This window comes from Sebastes umbrosus, chromosome 24, assembly GCF_015220745.1.
Source record: "Sebastes umbrosus isolate fSebUmb1 chromosome 24, fSebUmb1.pri, whole genome shotgun sequence".
Taxonomy (NCBI): Eukaryota; Metazoa; Chordata; class Actinopteri; order Perciformes; family Sebastidae; genus Sebastes; species Sebastes umbrosus.
The window spans coordinates 12,097,966-12,115,531 of NC_051292.1; the positions used below are offsets into that span (position 1 = coordinate 12,097,966).

The 17,566-nt window shown below is 43.0% G+C and overlaps 1 protein-coding gene across 6 annotated transcripts in view; it reads left to right on the top strand.

Moving 5' to 3' along the window:
- spega (striated muscle enriched protein kinase a) overlaps positions 1-17,566 on the top strand; it is a 70,675-nt gene that overhangs the window by 46,153 nt on the left and 6,956 nt on the right. For all 6 annotated transcript variants that reach the window (XM_037762177.1, XM_037762172.1, XM_037762173.1 and 3 more), the window contains 22 exons: positions 131-320; positions 566-795; positions 877-996; positions 1,091-1,195; positions 2,277-2,483; positions 2,565-2,688; positions 3,114-3,286; positions 4,480-4,592; positions 4,682-4,850; positions 5,714-5,813; positions 6,811-7,011; positions 7,394-7,451; positions 7,539-7,616; positions 8,101-8,273; positions 8,396-8,422; positions 8,504-8,656; positions 8,753-8,795; positions 9,671-9,736; positions 10,025-12,557; positions 12,630-12,797; positions 15,461-15,583; positions 17,215-17,379. In XM_037762177.1, coding sequence (XP_037618105.1) covers positions 131-320; positions 566-795; positions 877-996; positions 1,091-1,195; positions 2,277-2,483; positions 2,565-2,688; positions 3,114-3,286; positions 4,480-4,592; positions 4,682-4,850; positions 5,714-5,813; positions 6,811-7,011; positions 7,394-7,451; positions 7,539-7,616; positions 8,101-8,273; positions 8,396-8,422; positions 8,504-8,656; positions 8,753-8,795; positions 9,671-9,736; positions 10,025-12,557; positions 12,630-12,797; positions 15,461-15,583; positions 17,215-17,379 — 5,319 coding nt within the window. The remainder of the gene's footprint in view (positions 1-130; positions 321-565; positions 796-876; positions 997-1,090; positions 1,196-2,276; positions 2,484-2,564; positions 2,689-3,113; positions 3,287-4,479; positions 4,593-4,681; positions 4,851-5,713; positions 5,814-6,810; positions 7,012-7,393; positions 7,452-7,538; positions 7,617-8,100; positions 8,274-8,395; positions 8,423-8,503; positions 8,657-8,752; positions 8,796-9,670; positions 9,737-10,024; positions 12,558-12,629; positions 12,798-15,460; positions 15,584-17,214; positions 17,380-17,566) is intronic.

A 17,566-nucleotide genomic window follows, 5' to 3' on the forward strand; every position in this document is an offset into this window, starting at 1 on the left:
GCATGAAGATATGCATTCAAAGTTATTAAAAATAATAAGTCAAAACGAAACATTAATTGAAAAGAATAAAAAGAGTATAATATATTTTATCGTCTTGTCTGATTTTTATTTCACGCTGATGTTCTTTCAGAGACAAGAGTGGAGGAGAGTGATAATGTTCGCATCCTCCAAGAGGGGGGTCGTCACTCACTTGTCATCGCCCACGTTAGCGGCGACACAGAAGGCTTCTACACAGCAGTCGCTCAAAACGTTCATGGGAAGTCTGAATGCACCGCTGAGCTCTACATGCAGGAACCTCGAGCTGCCATCTCTTCTCACATGTAAGAGAAGTAATTCACATCTCCATGAGCCACTGTGTCATTTTAAAGGCTTTGAAATGAGGGAAATAAAACGAAGCTGTCAGTATAAAAGCCAGAGGAGCCGTTTTCTGTTTTCAAGGGCAAAGACAAATGCTTCAGGAGGAAGGAAATCCTTCTAAAGGAGCGAAGGCGCATGACAAAAGTTAAATAAACCCATCAATCTTTCCGTGTGCGTGCTCAGGTTTTAAACTCCTTCCTTCCTGCAGGGCCAAGTTGGAGAAGATGCCATCCATCCCCGAGGAGCCCGAGGTGCTGGAGAGCGAGGTGGAGAAGAGGACCATGCCGGACTTTGTCAAACCTCTGGCTGACGCGGAGGTGATCGAAGGCAAAGAGGCGCTGCTGAAATGCAAAGTGGCGGGCCTGCCCTACCCGACCATCGCCTGGTACCACAACGGCAAGCGCATCGAGAGCAGCGAGGAACGCAAAATGACCCAGTGTAAGCAAAGAACAAACAAAGCTAAACCATTTTCGGGGGGGGAATGACGGTCAATAAGAAAGCTGTGTGTCTGTTCTCCAGACAGGGATGTCCACAATATGGTCATTCGGAGCGCTTGTCACGCTCACGGCGGCGTCTACAAGGCCGTCATCTCCAATAAACTGGGCAAAGCAGCCTGCTATGCACATCTCTACGTCACAGGTACACATGGAGGCTTCATGTGTGATGCTGTAGTTGAGAGAATACAAGATTTCCCATATGATATGTGTGTATTTGTGTATTTATTTGCAAACAGACATTGTTCCTGACCCCCCTGATGGTCCTCCAGTGATAGAGGCCATCACAGGGAAAACCATAAGCCTCAGCTGGAAGAGACCAAAGAGACTCGACTCTTCTTTTGGTAGGTTCATTCAGTTGCTATGATACCAGTTTTATTTTTTGGCCTGATATTTCCTTAATGACATTTTTATTGCAATCTTGAGATATGCTAACTGCCTTTCAGAGGCTGTAGCAGCAGGCTCAGATTTAGAGCTAGAGTGCAGGTACAAAGTTTTATATTTTAGCGAGGAAAAACTGTCATGGCCATTTTCAAAGGGGGTCCCTTGACTTCTGACCTCAAGATATCTGGATAAAAATGGGTTCTATGGGTACCCACGAGTCTCCCCTTTACAGACATGCCAAATTTATGATAATATATGCAGTTTGGGGCACAAATTGGGTAAAAATTGACCCAGTGTATGGCAGAGCTGTACCACTTGTGCTTGTAATTTTATCAAAATTGTGTGATTTCACTGTTTATAAGGCATACACATATAAATTATCACCCAATTCTGTGTTACACGTTTTTAGCTAACTTCATTCCAACTCATTACGCTTTTGTTTTTTGGGAATTTATGCTCAATAAACCTCATTTACATTAAATTATACCTCATGTTTCAGTAGAAAACCCCCCCCAGAAATTATGAATTACTTTCATCCATGTTATTTTGGGGGCAATTAGATGAAAGAAACCCATATTTATGATATAATGAAGTTTGAAAACGGGTCAAATTTGACCCGAGGACAACAGGTGACATGTTTATCTCTAATTTATGAATAGAAAAACTTGACCCACAGTGCTGAGCTGCATCTGAAATTAATCTCCAGGTTCCCAGCTTTCAGATGACGTACACCACTTCTATGTGACATCTACTGTTGATCTGCTATCTCCCCCTAAAGACCCCCTGTACCCTCCTAAAAAAGACAAAAACAGGTCTATGTGGGTCTCTTAGAGTTAACAAGAAAGTTGAAATTCAATTTACATAAAACACTTGCAGGGAAAACTATTTATAGCATGTCCTGGATGTTTATTTGCTTTCTTTTCATTCTGTTTTTAAGCCCCCTTGGATTTCTTGTGTCATCAGCACAGATTTGAGAACAAAACAAAATCCCTTTTCCTCTCTGCATCTTAAAACACCATGTGTGTGTGTGTGTGTGCGCAGACGCTGGCTCCTTGCTATATGTGGTCCAGCAGCAGCCTCTGGGCTCAATCCAGTGGTCCGTCGTGGCGTCCAACCTGAGGGAGACCAACTACACCGTCACCTCTCTGTCCAAGGGAGTCCGCTACGCTTTCAGGATCCTGACGTCCACCGGGAAGACGCTGAGCAAACCATCACCCTCTACTGACCTGGTCCAGCTGCTGGACAGAGGTAACAAAGCAGAGGAAGTTGACACAAGACATAATGTTTAGTTGATATAATGACATTTTTAAAAACCTTTTACCCCTGTAGGACCGTATTTGAGGAAAGCGCCCGTCATTTTGGACAAACCTGACGTTGTTTACGTGGTTGAGAACCAACCTGCGAGCATCACCGTCACGCTGAACCACGTGCATGCAGTTGTCACCTGGAAAAGGTTAGTTCCTCTATTGCTAGTGTGCAGAGAGGGGTTGCAAAAATGAATACAAGCGGTCTGTAAGATAATGCAGGAAGCTCATTTCAAACAGGAACCAAAGAAGTCTCTCAGAAGCCGGAGCACATGCTGGGTTTCATCCCATTTCTATTCTCATCAGGGGCTGTTTTATACATTGGGATATAGAACTTGTGAACAGGCTTATCCTAACCTCTACAGATTAAAACTAAAAATAGCAGGAGTCTAGATCCAGAGGACCAGGACTGAGACGCACCGCTGTGCAGTGGTTCACATTGCTTTGATTAAATTTAGCGTTTGTTCTCTGCGGAGGAAAGCTTCCTGCGTTTTCGCTGCCTGCTGCTAAAGAAGCATGTGGACTTTTGTAGAACAGGTTTTGATCGCTCCAACTGTGATATATTGTTCCTCAGGAGGGGGGTGGTGTTGGTCAACAGACCGGGGTTGTATGAGATGAGCATGCCCGACGACGACCAGCACACCCTGAAGCTTCAGCGAGTCCGGAGCTCAGACGTCGGGCAGCTGGTGGTCACGGCCAGCAACCAGTTTGGCAGCGACCTCTGCACGTCTCAGCTGGCGATGGCAGGTCAGTTTAGTTCAGGCAGACCACCACATGATAAATTTACAGCATGAATCCGAGGAACTTACTACTTACTCCTGGCAGCCGACAAAGGGAAGCTGAAGTTGAGCTAAGAATAAAAGATCATAAATTTAGGATAGCTTCTCTAAAAAGTGTTTTAAACTTAGGACTTTCCTTTCTTGTGACTCCTGCCTCTTCATTGTTGGGATAGAAGGTTTTTAAAATATTAAAACGTTGATATCTATATATGGAAGAGCCTTAGTAGATACTTTATTACATTATTACTGTTCAGAAATCTCACCACTCAGGCTCTTCCAGGAGGCTGCAGTCTCCCAAGGAAGCCAATCACTACCACGCGTTTTGGGCCTGTCCAAAAGTACTTTTTGGTGTAAGATTTATACAGAATTAGTGACTATATTTGGGATAAAAATTGCTTTTAACTGGGACAAAACTAATTTTTGGGGCTTTTATACATCCACAAATATTAAAACAACATCCTTACTTGGAGTGAAGCTGCTAGAAAAGCAATTATAAAGAAATGGCTTGAACCAAACACCCCATCTGTAGAAGGCTGGTATGATGTCATTTATGATTTTTTTATAATGGAAAGAATCACGTTCTCTATGAGGCTTCAGGAAACTAAATTTTAAGAAATTTGGGAGAAGTGGAAACTGTATATTTTCCCGAAATGCCCTTCTTTTGTTTGAATTTGTGTATCTATTATATTTTATTTTATTTTTTTCTTCGTATCAAATGAAAAACACCCCATCCATGTCCCAATTTTGTGTTATATTTTGACATTTATTTATTTAATTAATTATTTAATTATTTAATTAATTCATTCATTTTATTTATTTATTTAATTTATTTAATTTATTTAATTTATTTAATTTTTTCCTTTAATTTGGATCACATCCAATTTCTTCAGCTTTTTACAATGTCAAAATCGAACACAAAATTGGAACATGGGCTGATTTCATTTGAGATAAAGAAAACATAAATAAAATAAAATATAATAAATACACAAATTAAATATATAAAACATCAGCATCCTCAGGGGTATCCATTTAGAATGATTACTGTGACCAAAAGAACATAAATAATGAGAATATATACAGTATTATGAAGGATGTTGCTGATGTTTCAGAGGGATTATCATATCTTTTTGTCTCTCTTTCCTACTTCTTTCTCTTCCATAGTGCCTCCTAAGTTTGAAACCATCATGGAGGATGTGGATGTGCACGTTGGGGAGACGACCCGTCTGGCTGTTGTGGTTGAAGGGAAACCGGACCCGGATATTCTGTGGCATAAGGTAAAATCAAAGAGTGTTTCATAACAGCCAGAGAAAATGTGACATTGAAATTAGCAGAATTATTGTTATTATTAAATGTCTTGCTGCAGGACGACGTGCGGCTCTCTGAGAGCAGCCACTTCACGTTCGTGTACGACGACCCTGAGTATTCCCTCGTCGTCCTCAACGCCCGACCCGACCACTCCGGCGTGTACACCTGCACGGCGAAGAACCTGGCCGGCCCCAACTCCTGCAAAGCTGAACTCACAGTTCATACAGGTGAATGATGATCAAGTCTGCACAAACATACTTTGCATGTGGACAAATTCATCCGAGTATTACAATTCTGCGAGAAAGCAGCATCTTTTCATGATGAATTCTCAATCTGTTTTGCATTAAAGGTCCCATATCATGCTCATTTTCAGGTTCATACTTTCATTTTGTGTTTCCACTAGAACATGTTTACATGCTGTAATGTAAAAAAAATATATATATTTTCCTCATACTGTCTCCCTGAATATACCTGTATTCACCCTCGGTCTGAAACGCTCCGTTTTAGCGCATTGCAACGGAATTGCGTTGCTAGGCAACACTTTGGGTCCATGTTTACTTCCTGTCAGCTGATGTCATTCACATCCACTGCAACAGGAAATAAACTGGGACACATTTAGAATGTTTACGTTTAAAACCGTGTAATGGTCTAAATATTGCATATTTGTGACATCACAAATGGACAGAAATCCTAACGGCTTGTTTCAAACGCACAATTTCTGAATACGGGCTGTGTGTATTTCTCCGTATATTGAGCATTTTGATAGTTTAACAGTATTTACATAGCAATTAAACCTGCTTTATAATATAAAAAACATGAAAATCTAACTTTTTACAATATGGGACCTTTAAGAATCATTGAAATGGTGATCCAAAAAACTGCTTTACCGACAGGCTTTAATACTCACCGATATGAGCTGGTTGTTGTTGAAAACTGCACCTCTAAATCTCCACCATATGGGCGGGACCACCAGGTGTTTTGAGACTACAATATGAAACCATCTGTCACTGTGCTGGCACACATGTACGGCCAAACACACACACACACACCCACACACGTATAAAAATGCTTATGTCGTTGCTCCCTGCAGAGCGAAAAGAAGCAGCCGAGCCAATGGAGGACGAAGGGACCATCCTGAGGAAGATGAGGCGTTTGACGGATTACTACGATATCCACAAAGAGATAGGGAGGTGACTGACCGCACACTCACGCATCCCTTCACACACAGCGAGTGCATCCGTTAATGGCTGTTTGAGCGCCGAGGGTCGAGGCCTTGTGTGGGGTGGCGGGGGTCGCACCTGCTTAACAACAGTAGACAGGAGCGAGAGATGAGTCACCAGAAGCCGGAGTGGAGTGAATACATTAGCCGACAGATGATTTGTTTTTTGTCTGACTTGGTGGAGAGACACTATGTGAATTGTAGCGCGATGGGGAACAGCGGAACAGGCAAGACGATGCGTTTCGGTTTTTAAACAGAGCAGCAAACTCACATGGAATCCAGATTTCTTCTCCCGCGGAGAAAAAAACAAGAAAGTTCTTTGCTACTTCTTGCAAAAGAAGAGTTTATTATTTCATTTGTGGTTGAAAGGGATTTTATTCTCGAGGAATTAAAGCTCCGAAGAGCCAGCGAGTTGACATTTGAGCTGATGTTGTTTCGTCAGACATACTGTTCGCAAAGGCCAACAATGAACTCCCATGCTCTAATAGTGATCTGTAACGAGGTCGCTCCAGCTGGTAGGATTATGAAAATAAAGAGGCAACCCCCCCCCCCGCTTGAAAATATTCTTTTGGTGTCATTTTTAACCTATTTAGCACCAAATCTGTGTAACAAATATCAAGCCAAAAATTGCTGCAACAACTTATGAGACATAATAGAGCATGGGGATGATTTATGACTGGAACAACTTGACACACAGTGCATCTCAAATTAATCTCCAGGTCCCCAGCTTTCAGATGATGTACACCACTTCTCTGTGACATCTACTGTTGACCTGCTATCTCCCCCTAAAAGACCCCCTGCACCCCCCTAAAAAAGACAAAAACGGGTCTATGGTAAAGAGGGGTGGAGTGGGAAAGGTTATTGTTGTTCAAAAGCAATGTCTAATTTCTTCTTCTTTTTTTCTTCGTGCTGTTAAATAGAGCTATTCGTTTGTATTAAAGCTCAAATGGTTCCGCTTTTTGACGCAGGGGTGCCTTCTCCTATGTGAAGAGGGTGATTCAGAAGAAGGGAAAGACGGAGTTCGCCGCCAAGTTCACATCTGCGGGAGGAAAGAGGAAAGCCTCGGCCCTCGGGGAGATGGACCTGCTGTCTGAGCTGGACTACGAGAGGATCCTCTATTTCCACGACGCCTTTGAGAAGAAGAGCGTGGTGGTGCTCATCACGGAGCTGTATCCTTTTTCATTTTTATCATCTGTGATGGGAAATGTTGGGGGCAAACATGTTCTTTTAGTCGAAAAGGCACTACCTTTCCTGCAGCACTGCTTCAAATTTGTATTCGCTTCATTGCCGAACAAAAGTGCTCTTAAATGCAATCTCAAGGACACGAAAGATCCAAAGCATTAATCCTAATGTCTTCTGCAGTCCCCCGGAGGCATGAATGAAGCGCAGCACTGCTTTTTTTTCTCTCTGACTCATCGCCGATGAGTGGAATTAGCAAAAAAGATAGGATGTGTGGGAGTTTTTGCTCATTTATAATTCATTCCTCATGCACCTACCACTTGGACTGTACAGCTTCTTCTTCTTTTTTTTCTCCTCAACCGTTGTGCGAAGATGTCACGAGGAGTTGCTGGAAAGAATGGCCAAAAAAACAACAGTGAAGGAGCTGGAGGTTGGTGTGTGCCTCTGCCCGAACTGCACTGCGCTATCATTATGTAACATGACTGTTGAGTTCATTCCCTTGTGTTTTTCTCTGCAGATCCGCTGGAGTGTTCAGCAGCTTCTGGAAGGTCTTCGGTATCTTCACCAAAAAAACATTGCCCACCTTGACATAAAGGTATCCGTCCACCCCACCTCTGTTGCTGCATCATTATTATATGTGAATGTGAATGAGTTCTATGGGTACCCACGAGTCTCCCCTTTACAGACATGCCCACTTTATGATAATCACATGCAGTTTTGGGGGCAAGTCATAGTCAAGTCAGCACACTGACACACTGACAGCTGTTGTTGCCTGTTGGGCTGCAGTTTGACATGTTATGATTTGAGCATATTGTTTTATGCTAAATGCAGTACCTGTGAGGGTTTCTGGACAATATCTATCATTGTTTTGTGTTGTTAATTGATTTCCAATAATAAATATATACATACATTTGCATAAAACAGCATATTTGCCCACTCCCATGTTGATAAGAGTATTAAATACTTGACAAATTTCCCTTTAAGGTACATTTTGGACAGCTAAAAAATTAATTTGCGCTTAAATATTTGAATGGATTGACAGCCCTGATTCTTTACCTAACATTGTTGTTTTCCTCCAGCCAGAAAACATTTTAATGGCAAGTCCTGGGAGTGACCAGATCCGCATTTGTGACTTTGGCAACGCCATCAAACTGGAGACTTCTGAGGAGCACTACTGCAAGTACGGCACGCCGGAATATGTCGCACCAGAGATTGTTAACCAAACTCCCGTCTCCACGGCAACAGACATATGGTGAGCCACCTGTTCTCCGGCAAACACACTGCAGGCACTACCTTGTTATCTGCAACTAAGTAAAAGCTTTTATGCCGTTCCCAAAAATCCACTTATCATTCGTCTGTGCTGCTCTCCCACAGGCCTGCTGGTGTCATCACGTACCTCTGGTATGTTATATGTTTTACTCTTTTTGGGGTTTATTGCATGTTTTCTTTTATTGATAATAATGTTTTTTTTGTTTATTTCAGCCTGACTGGTGTGTCTCCGTTCGCTGGCGAGAACGACAGAGCCACGGCCTTAAACATCCGTAACTACAACGTGGCGTTTGAGGAAAGCATGTTCGCCGACCTCTGCAAAGAAGCAAAGGGATTTGTCATCAAGCTTCTGGTGGCGGACCGACTGTAAGCGTCTTTATGACTCTCTCCTATCGTTTACCATAAACATATGAGCACGCTCCTTCGTCATATTCCTCATATGTATATTTTTCACTCTCCTAGGAGGCCCAGTGCAGTTGAGTGCCTTCGTCATCCTTGGTTCAAGGTGAGTTATCATTTAGAGAATAAATCACCCAGCCTGAAACTATTTATATATATTTATATCACCATGAAACATCCCCAGTTTATTACTTTTATTATTATTATTTTTTTGTATTACAAGTTTTCTGTGTAAATAAGCATTTGTGCTAATTTTCATACATTTCCAGAACATAAATCTGAATATTGGATAAATCTAGGTTCAAAAATCTTGTTTCATTTTGTTGAAAAATTAGGGTCAAAGATTTTTACAGAGGGAAATTATGGATATCTCTTTGTATCACTCCATAAATCAGAAAATACTGTCAGCAGCCGTAAAAAAAAAAATCTATTTTCACCATGTTTTTAGGGATAAAATGTTCTATAAATAAGACTATGAATGATATATGAACAAACCCCTCAGTAAAACCCTTCAGAATATAGATAGGAATGAAACTGGATAGTTTGGTGGATGTAAGTGCTACTGAAGTGGAGATTTCTGGATCCGAGTATGAGAAAAAAACTAATATTGTAAAGTTTCATACATTTTGGAGACACTACAGGTGAATAGGGTAAAAAAAAAAAAATGAACTAATACATATCACCATGAAACTTCCCCAGTTGATTAATTGCATTAAGACAATTACTTTTTGTATTACAAGTTTCCTCAAATTTGATGTTTAAATATGCAAATGAGGCATTATCTTATTAAATATGTGCTAATTTAATGCTCTGTGAATTTAGGAGAAATCTACAAATGCAAATAGACAAAATGTAGTAAAATAAACACCTGAATGTGTATGTAAATGCTTTCGCCTGTAGTGTCTAGCCTTAATGTGTGATAAGATATGTCTTTATATCTCCACTAAGGTTAATGGTAACTCCTCTCTTGTTGTCCTACAGTCATCAACGAACAAGAGCATCAGCACAGCGATGCTGAAGCAAGTTTTGTCTAGAAGGCGATGGCAGGTGAGCCACTGGACATGTATTTAACAGCGCTGGAGAGAGTATTCAGATCCTTTACTTAAGTAAAAGTACTAATACAACACTGTAAAGTTACACTGAATTAAATGAACAGATTTCCTAAAAGAAGATTCGACATAGTGCAGGGATAAATGAAACCATGATGTCATAGTTTGTAGTTTATTTCAACCACGATCTGTTCAGTCTGAAAGGTGTGTTATTGACTCAGACTGCAGACTTTGCATATAAAGTAGGAAAATGATCTCACGTTGTCCTCTATTGTCTATTTTTCAGCGTTCCCTTATCAGCTACAAATCCAAGATGGTGATGCGGTCGATCCCGGAGCTTTTGAATGAGTCATCCAGCCACGTCTCCATCGCCGTGGCCCGGCATCTAAAAGAAGGCACCCCGCCGCCCTCCTCTTCCTCTGACTCCGACGCAGACGTGGACGAGCTCCCCTTCATTCCCATGCCGCTGTCCATGGTGTTTTCTGGTTCCAGGGTCTCCCTCAACGAGATCCCGGGGGAAGAAGACGTCACCGTGGGGCCCGGTGTTGCTCCCGAGGGGGCGAGGAACCAGGACGACATGGAGATAGCTAATAAAAGGGTGAAAGACGAAGAGGAAACCCCAGATGAGGAGGGAATGGAACAGACAAAACGAGCCCCCCTTAAAAAAGGATTGAGCGTGGAGTCGGACGAATCGCAGACGAAAACCAGGCGGGCGACCATGAGGAGAGGCAGCTCTGCTGACTCAGCGCTGCTTCTCCACATCGACCCAGATGAGGGAAACGCAAACAAGGACGCAGAAGCAAGCAGCAAGAGCCTGAAAAAGGCGGTTTCTATGGAGCTACCCAATCGCAGCCCGAGCCCCGGGGCGGCCAAGTTGAGCCAGGAGGATTACGCCCTAAAACTGGAGCTGATGAGGCAGCGGTTGCTCCGGGGAGGAAACGCGGACAAAAAGATGAGCGGCCTGCGAGGGCCGTTGTTCGAAACACTCGGCATGGAGGACGAGAGGCGGACCGGGTCTCTAGATCGGAACTTGAGGAGATCCAGAGCGGGGCCGTCGACGCTCACCAGAGCGGCGTCTTCAGAGAGCACCGGAGAGGACACGCCAAAGACCAAAGTTTTCCGTAAAAGCGCCTCCTTCACTCAGGGGGACTCTGAGCCCATGCCCCTGCACCGCAGGTTCGGAGCCCCCTTAGAGATCCCATCGGTGGGCAAAGGCAGCGTAGAAGGGAAGAAGCTCCAGGAGGCAACCTCAATGTCAGCGCTCACGGAGCAAACAACGCTGGAGACCTCTTTTATACGATTGGACCAACAGAACAATGTGAAAGATATGCAAAGTATGAATGAGAAGAGCACGGACGGGTTAACAGAGAAAAGGACCAAACCTCAGTTAGAAAAGCCAGATAAAGTAGAGTCTACATCACCCTCTGTAGTTACTCCTATAATTGTAATAGAGGAGGATGATGATGAGGAGGAGGAGAGGAAAGAAAATCAGAAGTTGCATATTAATGAAAAGGATAAGAAGGGAGATGAAACACAAAATGGTAAACCCTCATCTGCGTACGCGAGTGTTATTCAAGCTGTTGCGGCCACACCAAAGTCCACAGAAATCCCCGCGGTGCCTGAACACCCAGCCGTGTTCGCCAAAGTAGCGACTGCTGATAGATCCCCTAGTTCTGTCCCCCGCCAGCCTGTGCTCAGGACAGACATCAAGGACATCGACTCAGAGGAGGTCTTTGAGGCCCGGTTTAAGAAGCGGGAGTCGTCTTTGACACGCGGCCTCCGGAAACTGACCAGGAACAAATCAGAAGAGAAATCCCCCGTGCTAAACCGGAAGGGGGTCGAGGGGGGTGAAGAGGTTTACAGGCCGGGGCCGAGGGGGGCGCCACTTGAGGTGGTGTCCAAAGGACTGCTGGAGAAATCCAAATCTGTTCAAGATTTAAGAGAAGACGATAAAGAAACAGGCTTCGGTCTGATTGGGAGGTTTTCCTTGCGGGCCAAGAGGGGTGAGAAACCAAAGGAGGAGAAGGATGTTCAGGAAACCGCTGGAAGCAAGAGGGTTTCATGGGCTATTGGTCGCAGCAAGTCCCTGGATACTAACAGTGCAGGGGCTCCGAAGCAGCCGGATGAGAAAGAACAAAGGAAAGCCGAGGAGTCATCGGTTTCTGCCATGAGGCGCAAGTTTGAGTCCAAAGTGGCGGGAATCTCTGCCAAAATGAGGACCCAGTCGGAGGAGAGGAAGGACAAAGACGCTGGGGGGAGCCAAAAGGATTTGAAGAGAGTCACCGATTCCCCCGTGCTGGCCATGCGACACAAGTTTGAGAACAAAGTGTCTGGAATCACCTCGAAAATCCGCAGTCAGTCCGAGGAGAGGAAAGAGGGCGAAGAGGGGAAGAGGACGCCGCTGTTTACCCGCCATCGTCATTCCCAATCCGAGGGGCGAGGACTCAAAGGGATGGGCATTCCCGAGAACCAACTAGCAAAACAGACCGGCGCCGCCACCGCCGCCGGCGCGTCCAAGGAATCAGTCGAATCCACTTCTAGCATCCATTCCGAAAAAGAGACCGACAGGCGGTCGCGGTGGGACAGGTGGGGTTTGACGAGGGGCAAGAAAGACAAAACCCCATCTCAGTCCGATCTGCCTTCATCCGTCCCCAAAGAGGACGGGTTGTCCAAAAGCCAGCAGTTCATCCGCTCCGCTTCGGATTTTGCCCCCGTGTTCCACATCAAACTGAAAGACCACGTCTTATTGGAGGGGGAGCCCGTCACTCTCAGCTGCCTCCCAGCCGGAAGTCCACATCCAGAGATCACATGGACGATGGGTAAGTCATCCCAAAATTGTTTTTTTTTAAAGAAGCTGCCATTCAGTTGCTTACGTTGTTTGTGTTTTCTAGATCGGAAACCGCTGGAGGTGGACGACAGAATCAACCTGAGGTCCCACCCAGACGGCAGGCAGCTTCTTACCATCATGAAGTCCAGCCGGAGGGACGCTGGCGTTTACGAATGTGTCGCTACCAACCCCATCGCCACCATCACCACCTCCTGCACCTTGTCCATAGCTTGTGAGTAGCTATTCAGAAAGCGTTGTGTCGCGAATGTTATCGTATAGAATGGAGAGAAAATGGGAGTTAACGTTACCAGAGGCACAGCTGCTCCTTTGCCTTTCATGGACACACACTAATTATCATCATAATTTGATTTTAATTGCAGGAAGAATCGTATGAATATTGAAATGAATATTAATGTCAAGAGCTTAACTTGTACAGTAGATTAACTTAATGGATTTTTCTCATATTCATCATGTAATAGGAACAAATAATGCCTTTGCTCAAATAGTGTGTAATGAGAAACAACAGTGATGCAACAATAACAACTAATAGACTTTTAAGGCTTCAGCGGGTAATATATTTCTCAGACGTCGGGTGCAATCGATCACATTTGAGCTTTATTTGTAATGTCTTTGGACATGTAGTATTTCTAATCTCAACCACTGATGCTATTTGTCTCCCCTTGATAATCTATCAGCCGTGGGAAAAACACTTCAGACAGCTTATTTCGCCTGAAGCATCGGCTCCTTTGTTCATGCCGGTGCACAGGCTTAATGGGAAATACATTTTGGAATTATGGACGGACACTATTTGTGTCAGGTTTGGTTTGGTGTAACGACAAAACTCTATCGTCTGGATTGTTTGTTTTTTTTGTACCCTGCGTTCAAGAAAATGAACATCTTGTCTTTTCTCCTTTTGATATCTTGAATCTGAACATTTACATGTAAATAAATGAACATGCTGAATCAGTGAATGCTAAAGCAGAATTGTAATGTAAACTATTCATGCTGTTTTAAACACAGAGGGTGTTATAAATCATCCCAATGAAAGTTAAACATCAAGCAGTTTGTTTGGAGTAAAAAAAAAAAAAAAAGAAACTGCATTAGGACCTGATCAGACAGAGCGCGTTTTCGCATTATGCTCATAGACTGTATATAAGAAGTGGACGTAGTCACCGTGACCGTGCCGTTTTGAAGCCTCGAGTTCGGCATTTCGGCCGTCGCCTTCTTGTTTTCTTGCAACCAGAGGGGTGTATCTAAGTATAACCGAACACTGAATAAGCCATTTTTTAGACGACCAAAATGTTATAATTAGCTTTAGTTAAAGGGTTAAAGCTGTAAGATGAAAACACGGACAACTCCCAGACCGAACAACGCCGTGGTAGCGACCTGTCAATCACAAGGTAGCCACGCCCTAAAGCAGCCCCTGCTTTATGGTCTATTTGACTCTAAATGGGACCATAATTTACTAAATGAACATCATGCTGTATTGAAGAAAACTTGAAACTAGCGATTGAGACCATAAACTCATGTTTACCATGTTTACTGAGGTAATAAATCAAGTGAGAAGTAGGCTCATTTTCTCATAGACTTCTATACAATCAGACTTCTTTTTGCAACCAGAGGAGTTGCCCCCTGCTGGCTATTAGAAAGAATGCAAGTTTAAGGCACTTCAGCATTGGCTTCAGTTTTCAGCGCTAATGAAGTTGGCCGCAATTTCTGCTCTGAGTTGAATTAACTCGAGGCGTTCAGGGCGCTCCTGTAAAAACCTGAGTATGAACATGAGAGTGCAAAAGGCTTCACTCTCATTTAAAACAATCACAAAAAGACGCCCCAGGCTGCTTAAACGTGCTCTGTCTGATTGCAGCCTTTAAGCATGAGCCGTGATGATTAAAGTGGCAGTAGGCAACAATATTTTGGCATAATTTGGCAAAAATTCCATAATAACCTTTCAGCATATTGTAATTCAAGTGATCTGAGAGAAAACTACACCTCTGCTCCTCCTCATGGCTCTGTTTACAGGCTTTAGAAAATCTTGCCCGTGACGGCAGACTTTGACCAATCACAGGGCATTTCAGAGAGAGCGTTCCTATTGGCTGTTCCACAAAAGGAGATGCGCGTTCACGTCTGGTCTCTGCAGATAGTGAAAGCCTCGGTCAATGGCGGAACAACCTACTGGAAAGCTTGCTATTCCAGCATTGGCAGCAACTGCCTACACCTCAAAACAACCCAAAAAAAGAAAGACAGACTTTCAAAAAGACAGTCCAAACTGTTGATGTCGTTAGAAGGTAATGTGTAGCTCGCTGCGGTAGCCTCCTCAGATGTAGCGAGCACGTATGAAGCGCGTGCATATGCCCGTTCTCGTGTGGGGGGAGGGGCTTCGGACAGAGAGGGGAGAGCGGAGAGAGGAGAGAGAGGAGAGAGCAGCTCGAGGGGATGCAGGATTTTGCGTTTTCCGGATTTCTACGCACTGCAGCTTTAAACAGAGAAACCACAACGACCGAAAGTCAAACAATTTAGACCTGTAGACATCAGAATATCACTTCTGTGAAGGCGCAGAAGAAAAAAAACTACCCAATGAGCAATGAAATGTACAAGACACAATTCAATCTTGCCCACACACACACTCCCACAGTAGTACTAGTGAAACCCACAAACAACTGAGAACCCTGTTGTAATCACACTTGTAAAACCATGCACACTTTACCGTGCATCCACCCACATACACACACTTAAAACCAGATAAACAAAACAGTAGAAACCCTGCGCATACAAATGAAAATCCTTGAGTCTCTTGCCTAAAAACCAAAAAGAATATCTTACATTTTTAAACCCAACTTATATGTACCAGCATGCCACTACACTCTCATCTAATTTGTTCTTTTTCGCACTTTTAAGGCGTCCCAAAACGGCCAGGGACCCCTGAAGTCCCCCAGACCTACAACAACACAGCCCTGGTGCTCTGGAAGCCAGCAGACACCAAGTCTCCATGCAGCTACACCCTGGAAAGAAAAACAGAAGGTGAGCGAGTCGAAACATCCATCATTTAGCAACATTAAACTCATCCAAAACATATAAATTAAAAAGCTTACTGTTATTTGGTTTTGTAGGTAGTTTTGATGGTTTTAAAACTACATTTACTCCTCAAGGTTTCCATCTCCTAGGAGGTAGCAGTGTTTGAAAAGGCTTTGCCAATGTTTGGCTTATATGGAGAATGCTCTGGGAAATAAGTTTCCAAATCCATAGACACCACTCAGACAGAGAAAATGAGTCAGCCCACGAGGGAATAGTGACTGTACCAGTGCTGCTGTCAAAGCTTTTCGTCGTTATGCACGATGAATCATCATTATCTCATGTTGTGGTGGAGGAAAAAATAAACTCACACAAACTTGGGAGTAGCAGACTCTGCAGGTGAATGTGTGAATATTTATTCAACTTTTTTGCTCCGGTAGACTTAATTCTTGTCATCTCATTCCATATTTGTTCTTTGCCAGGCAACACAGAATAATAGTTCAACCACCTAATTTACATTTTTGCTTCAGGTCTCTTTCACTGTGCCTGCATAAGAAATAAGATACTGTGACAGGTGATTTTTCAGCAGGCGAAATGAACATTAACTTGTTTATATATGCAAAACATTTTACAAGCCTTTTTTTATGCATTTTGCATGTCCGGATTATTAGTTTGACAACACCGCCATCTAGTGTTCAATATGTGAACTAAAAGTCATTTGCCACTCGAAGAGAACATAATAGAAGAACTTTGACTTTTTACTAGGGCTGCACAATCAAAATTTTATCAAAATCACAGTATGACAGACAGCAATTTTCAAATCACAGGAGGCGCAATATTTTTTTGAAGGCAAAATGTTGTCAAAATACCATTTTCAATTAAATATTGTGGTGCTGCAGAGATGTCCTGGCCTACACCATCATATTCTACAGACTAAAGAAACATCTTTGTTTGGTGCAGATCCCCGCAAAAATCTCACCGTTATCACTTTATTATGTTTTTCAATGAAAATTAAAATAATGATGCAAAAATTATCATTCCCTCTAATATCGCAAATCATATCGCATTTAAAATACAAGTCAAAATAATCACAATCAAAAAAAATGTCAATATCGTGCAACCCTACTTTTTATTTATTCAATGTTTTTCCCTCAGTAATCTCATATTTCTTCTCCTCTTAATTTCACTTACCATACATATATATCCAATATGCATACTTAAAGGTCCTATTGATAACATTTTTACGTAGATGGATATTTAAAAAGAAAAATACATCCACAGAAGTTTTAGAAAGGTGCTGAATAAAATGGCTTTTCCTGAAAAAAAAAAAAACTACAATTGTGAATTAATCAAATCCAAAATGTATGTTTTGTTTACATCTGTGGAAGATATCTGACGTTTGGTTCCCACTTCTAATGAGGCTTGTGAGCCAATAGTATAACAACGTTGGTATCACATGGTATCTCTGGGTTGTCGGTTAGCGATAAAGGGCTGAGATTGGCGGTAAGTGCCTGGCAACCACTTGTTGTGAAGTAAATGCAATGAAAAGGGGGACGGAGAATGCGTCATTTAGCGGTCGAATGATATCAATAGCGCCTTTAAATATTAACAAAAAATGTTTTCCCCTCTTTGTCCTGCAGGTGACTCTAACTGGTTGACTGTAGCCACTGGAGTTGTCGACTGCTACTACAATGTGACAGAGCTGCCACCAGCTGGAGCCTTTAGGTTCCGCGTCGCCTGCGTCAACAAGGCGGGACAGGGACCGTACAGCAACTGCTCTGCTCCGGTCAGCCTGGACTCAACAGGTATTCTATACACAGGTCAAAATGTCAAAGACTGCACAGCGTAACGGGGAATAGTACTGCACTGTGTTGGATTGGTTTGAACACAGGCAACAATCACAACATGTTACTTAACATGTTATTAAAATTCACTATTTTCTACTCTGTTCTTTGTTGTTTGAATATGGTATATTCAATGTTATTCCATTTT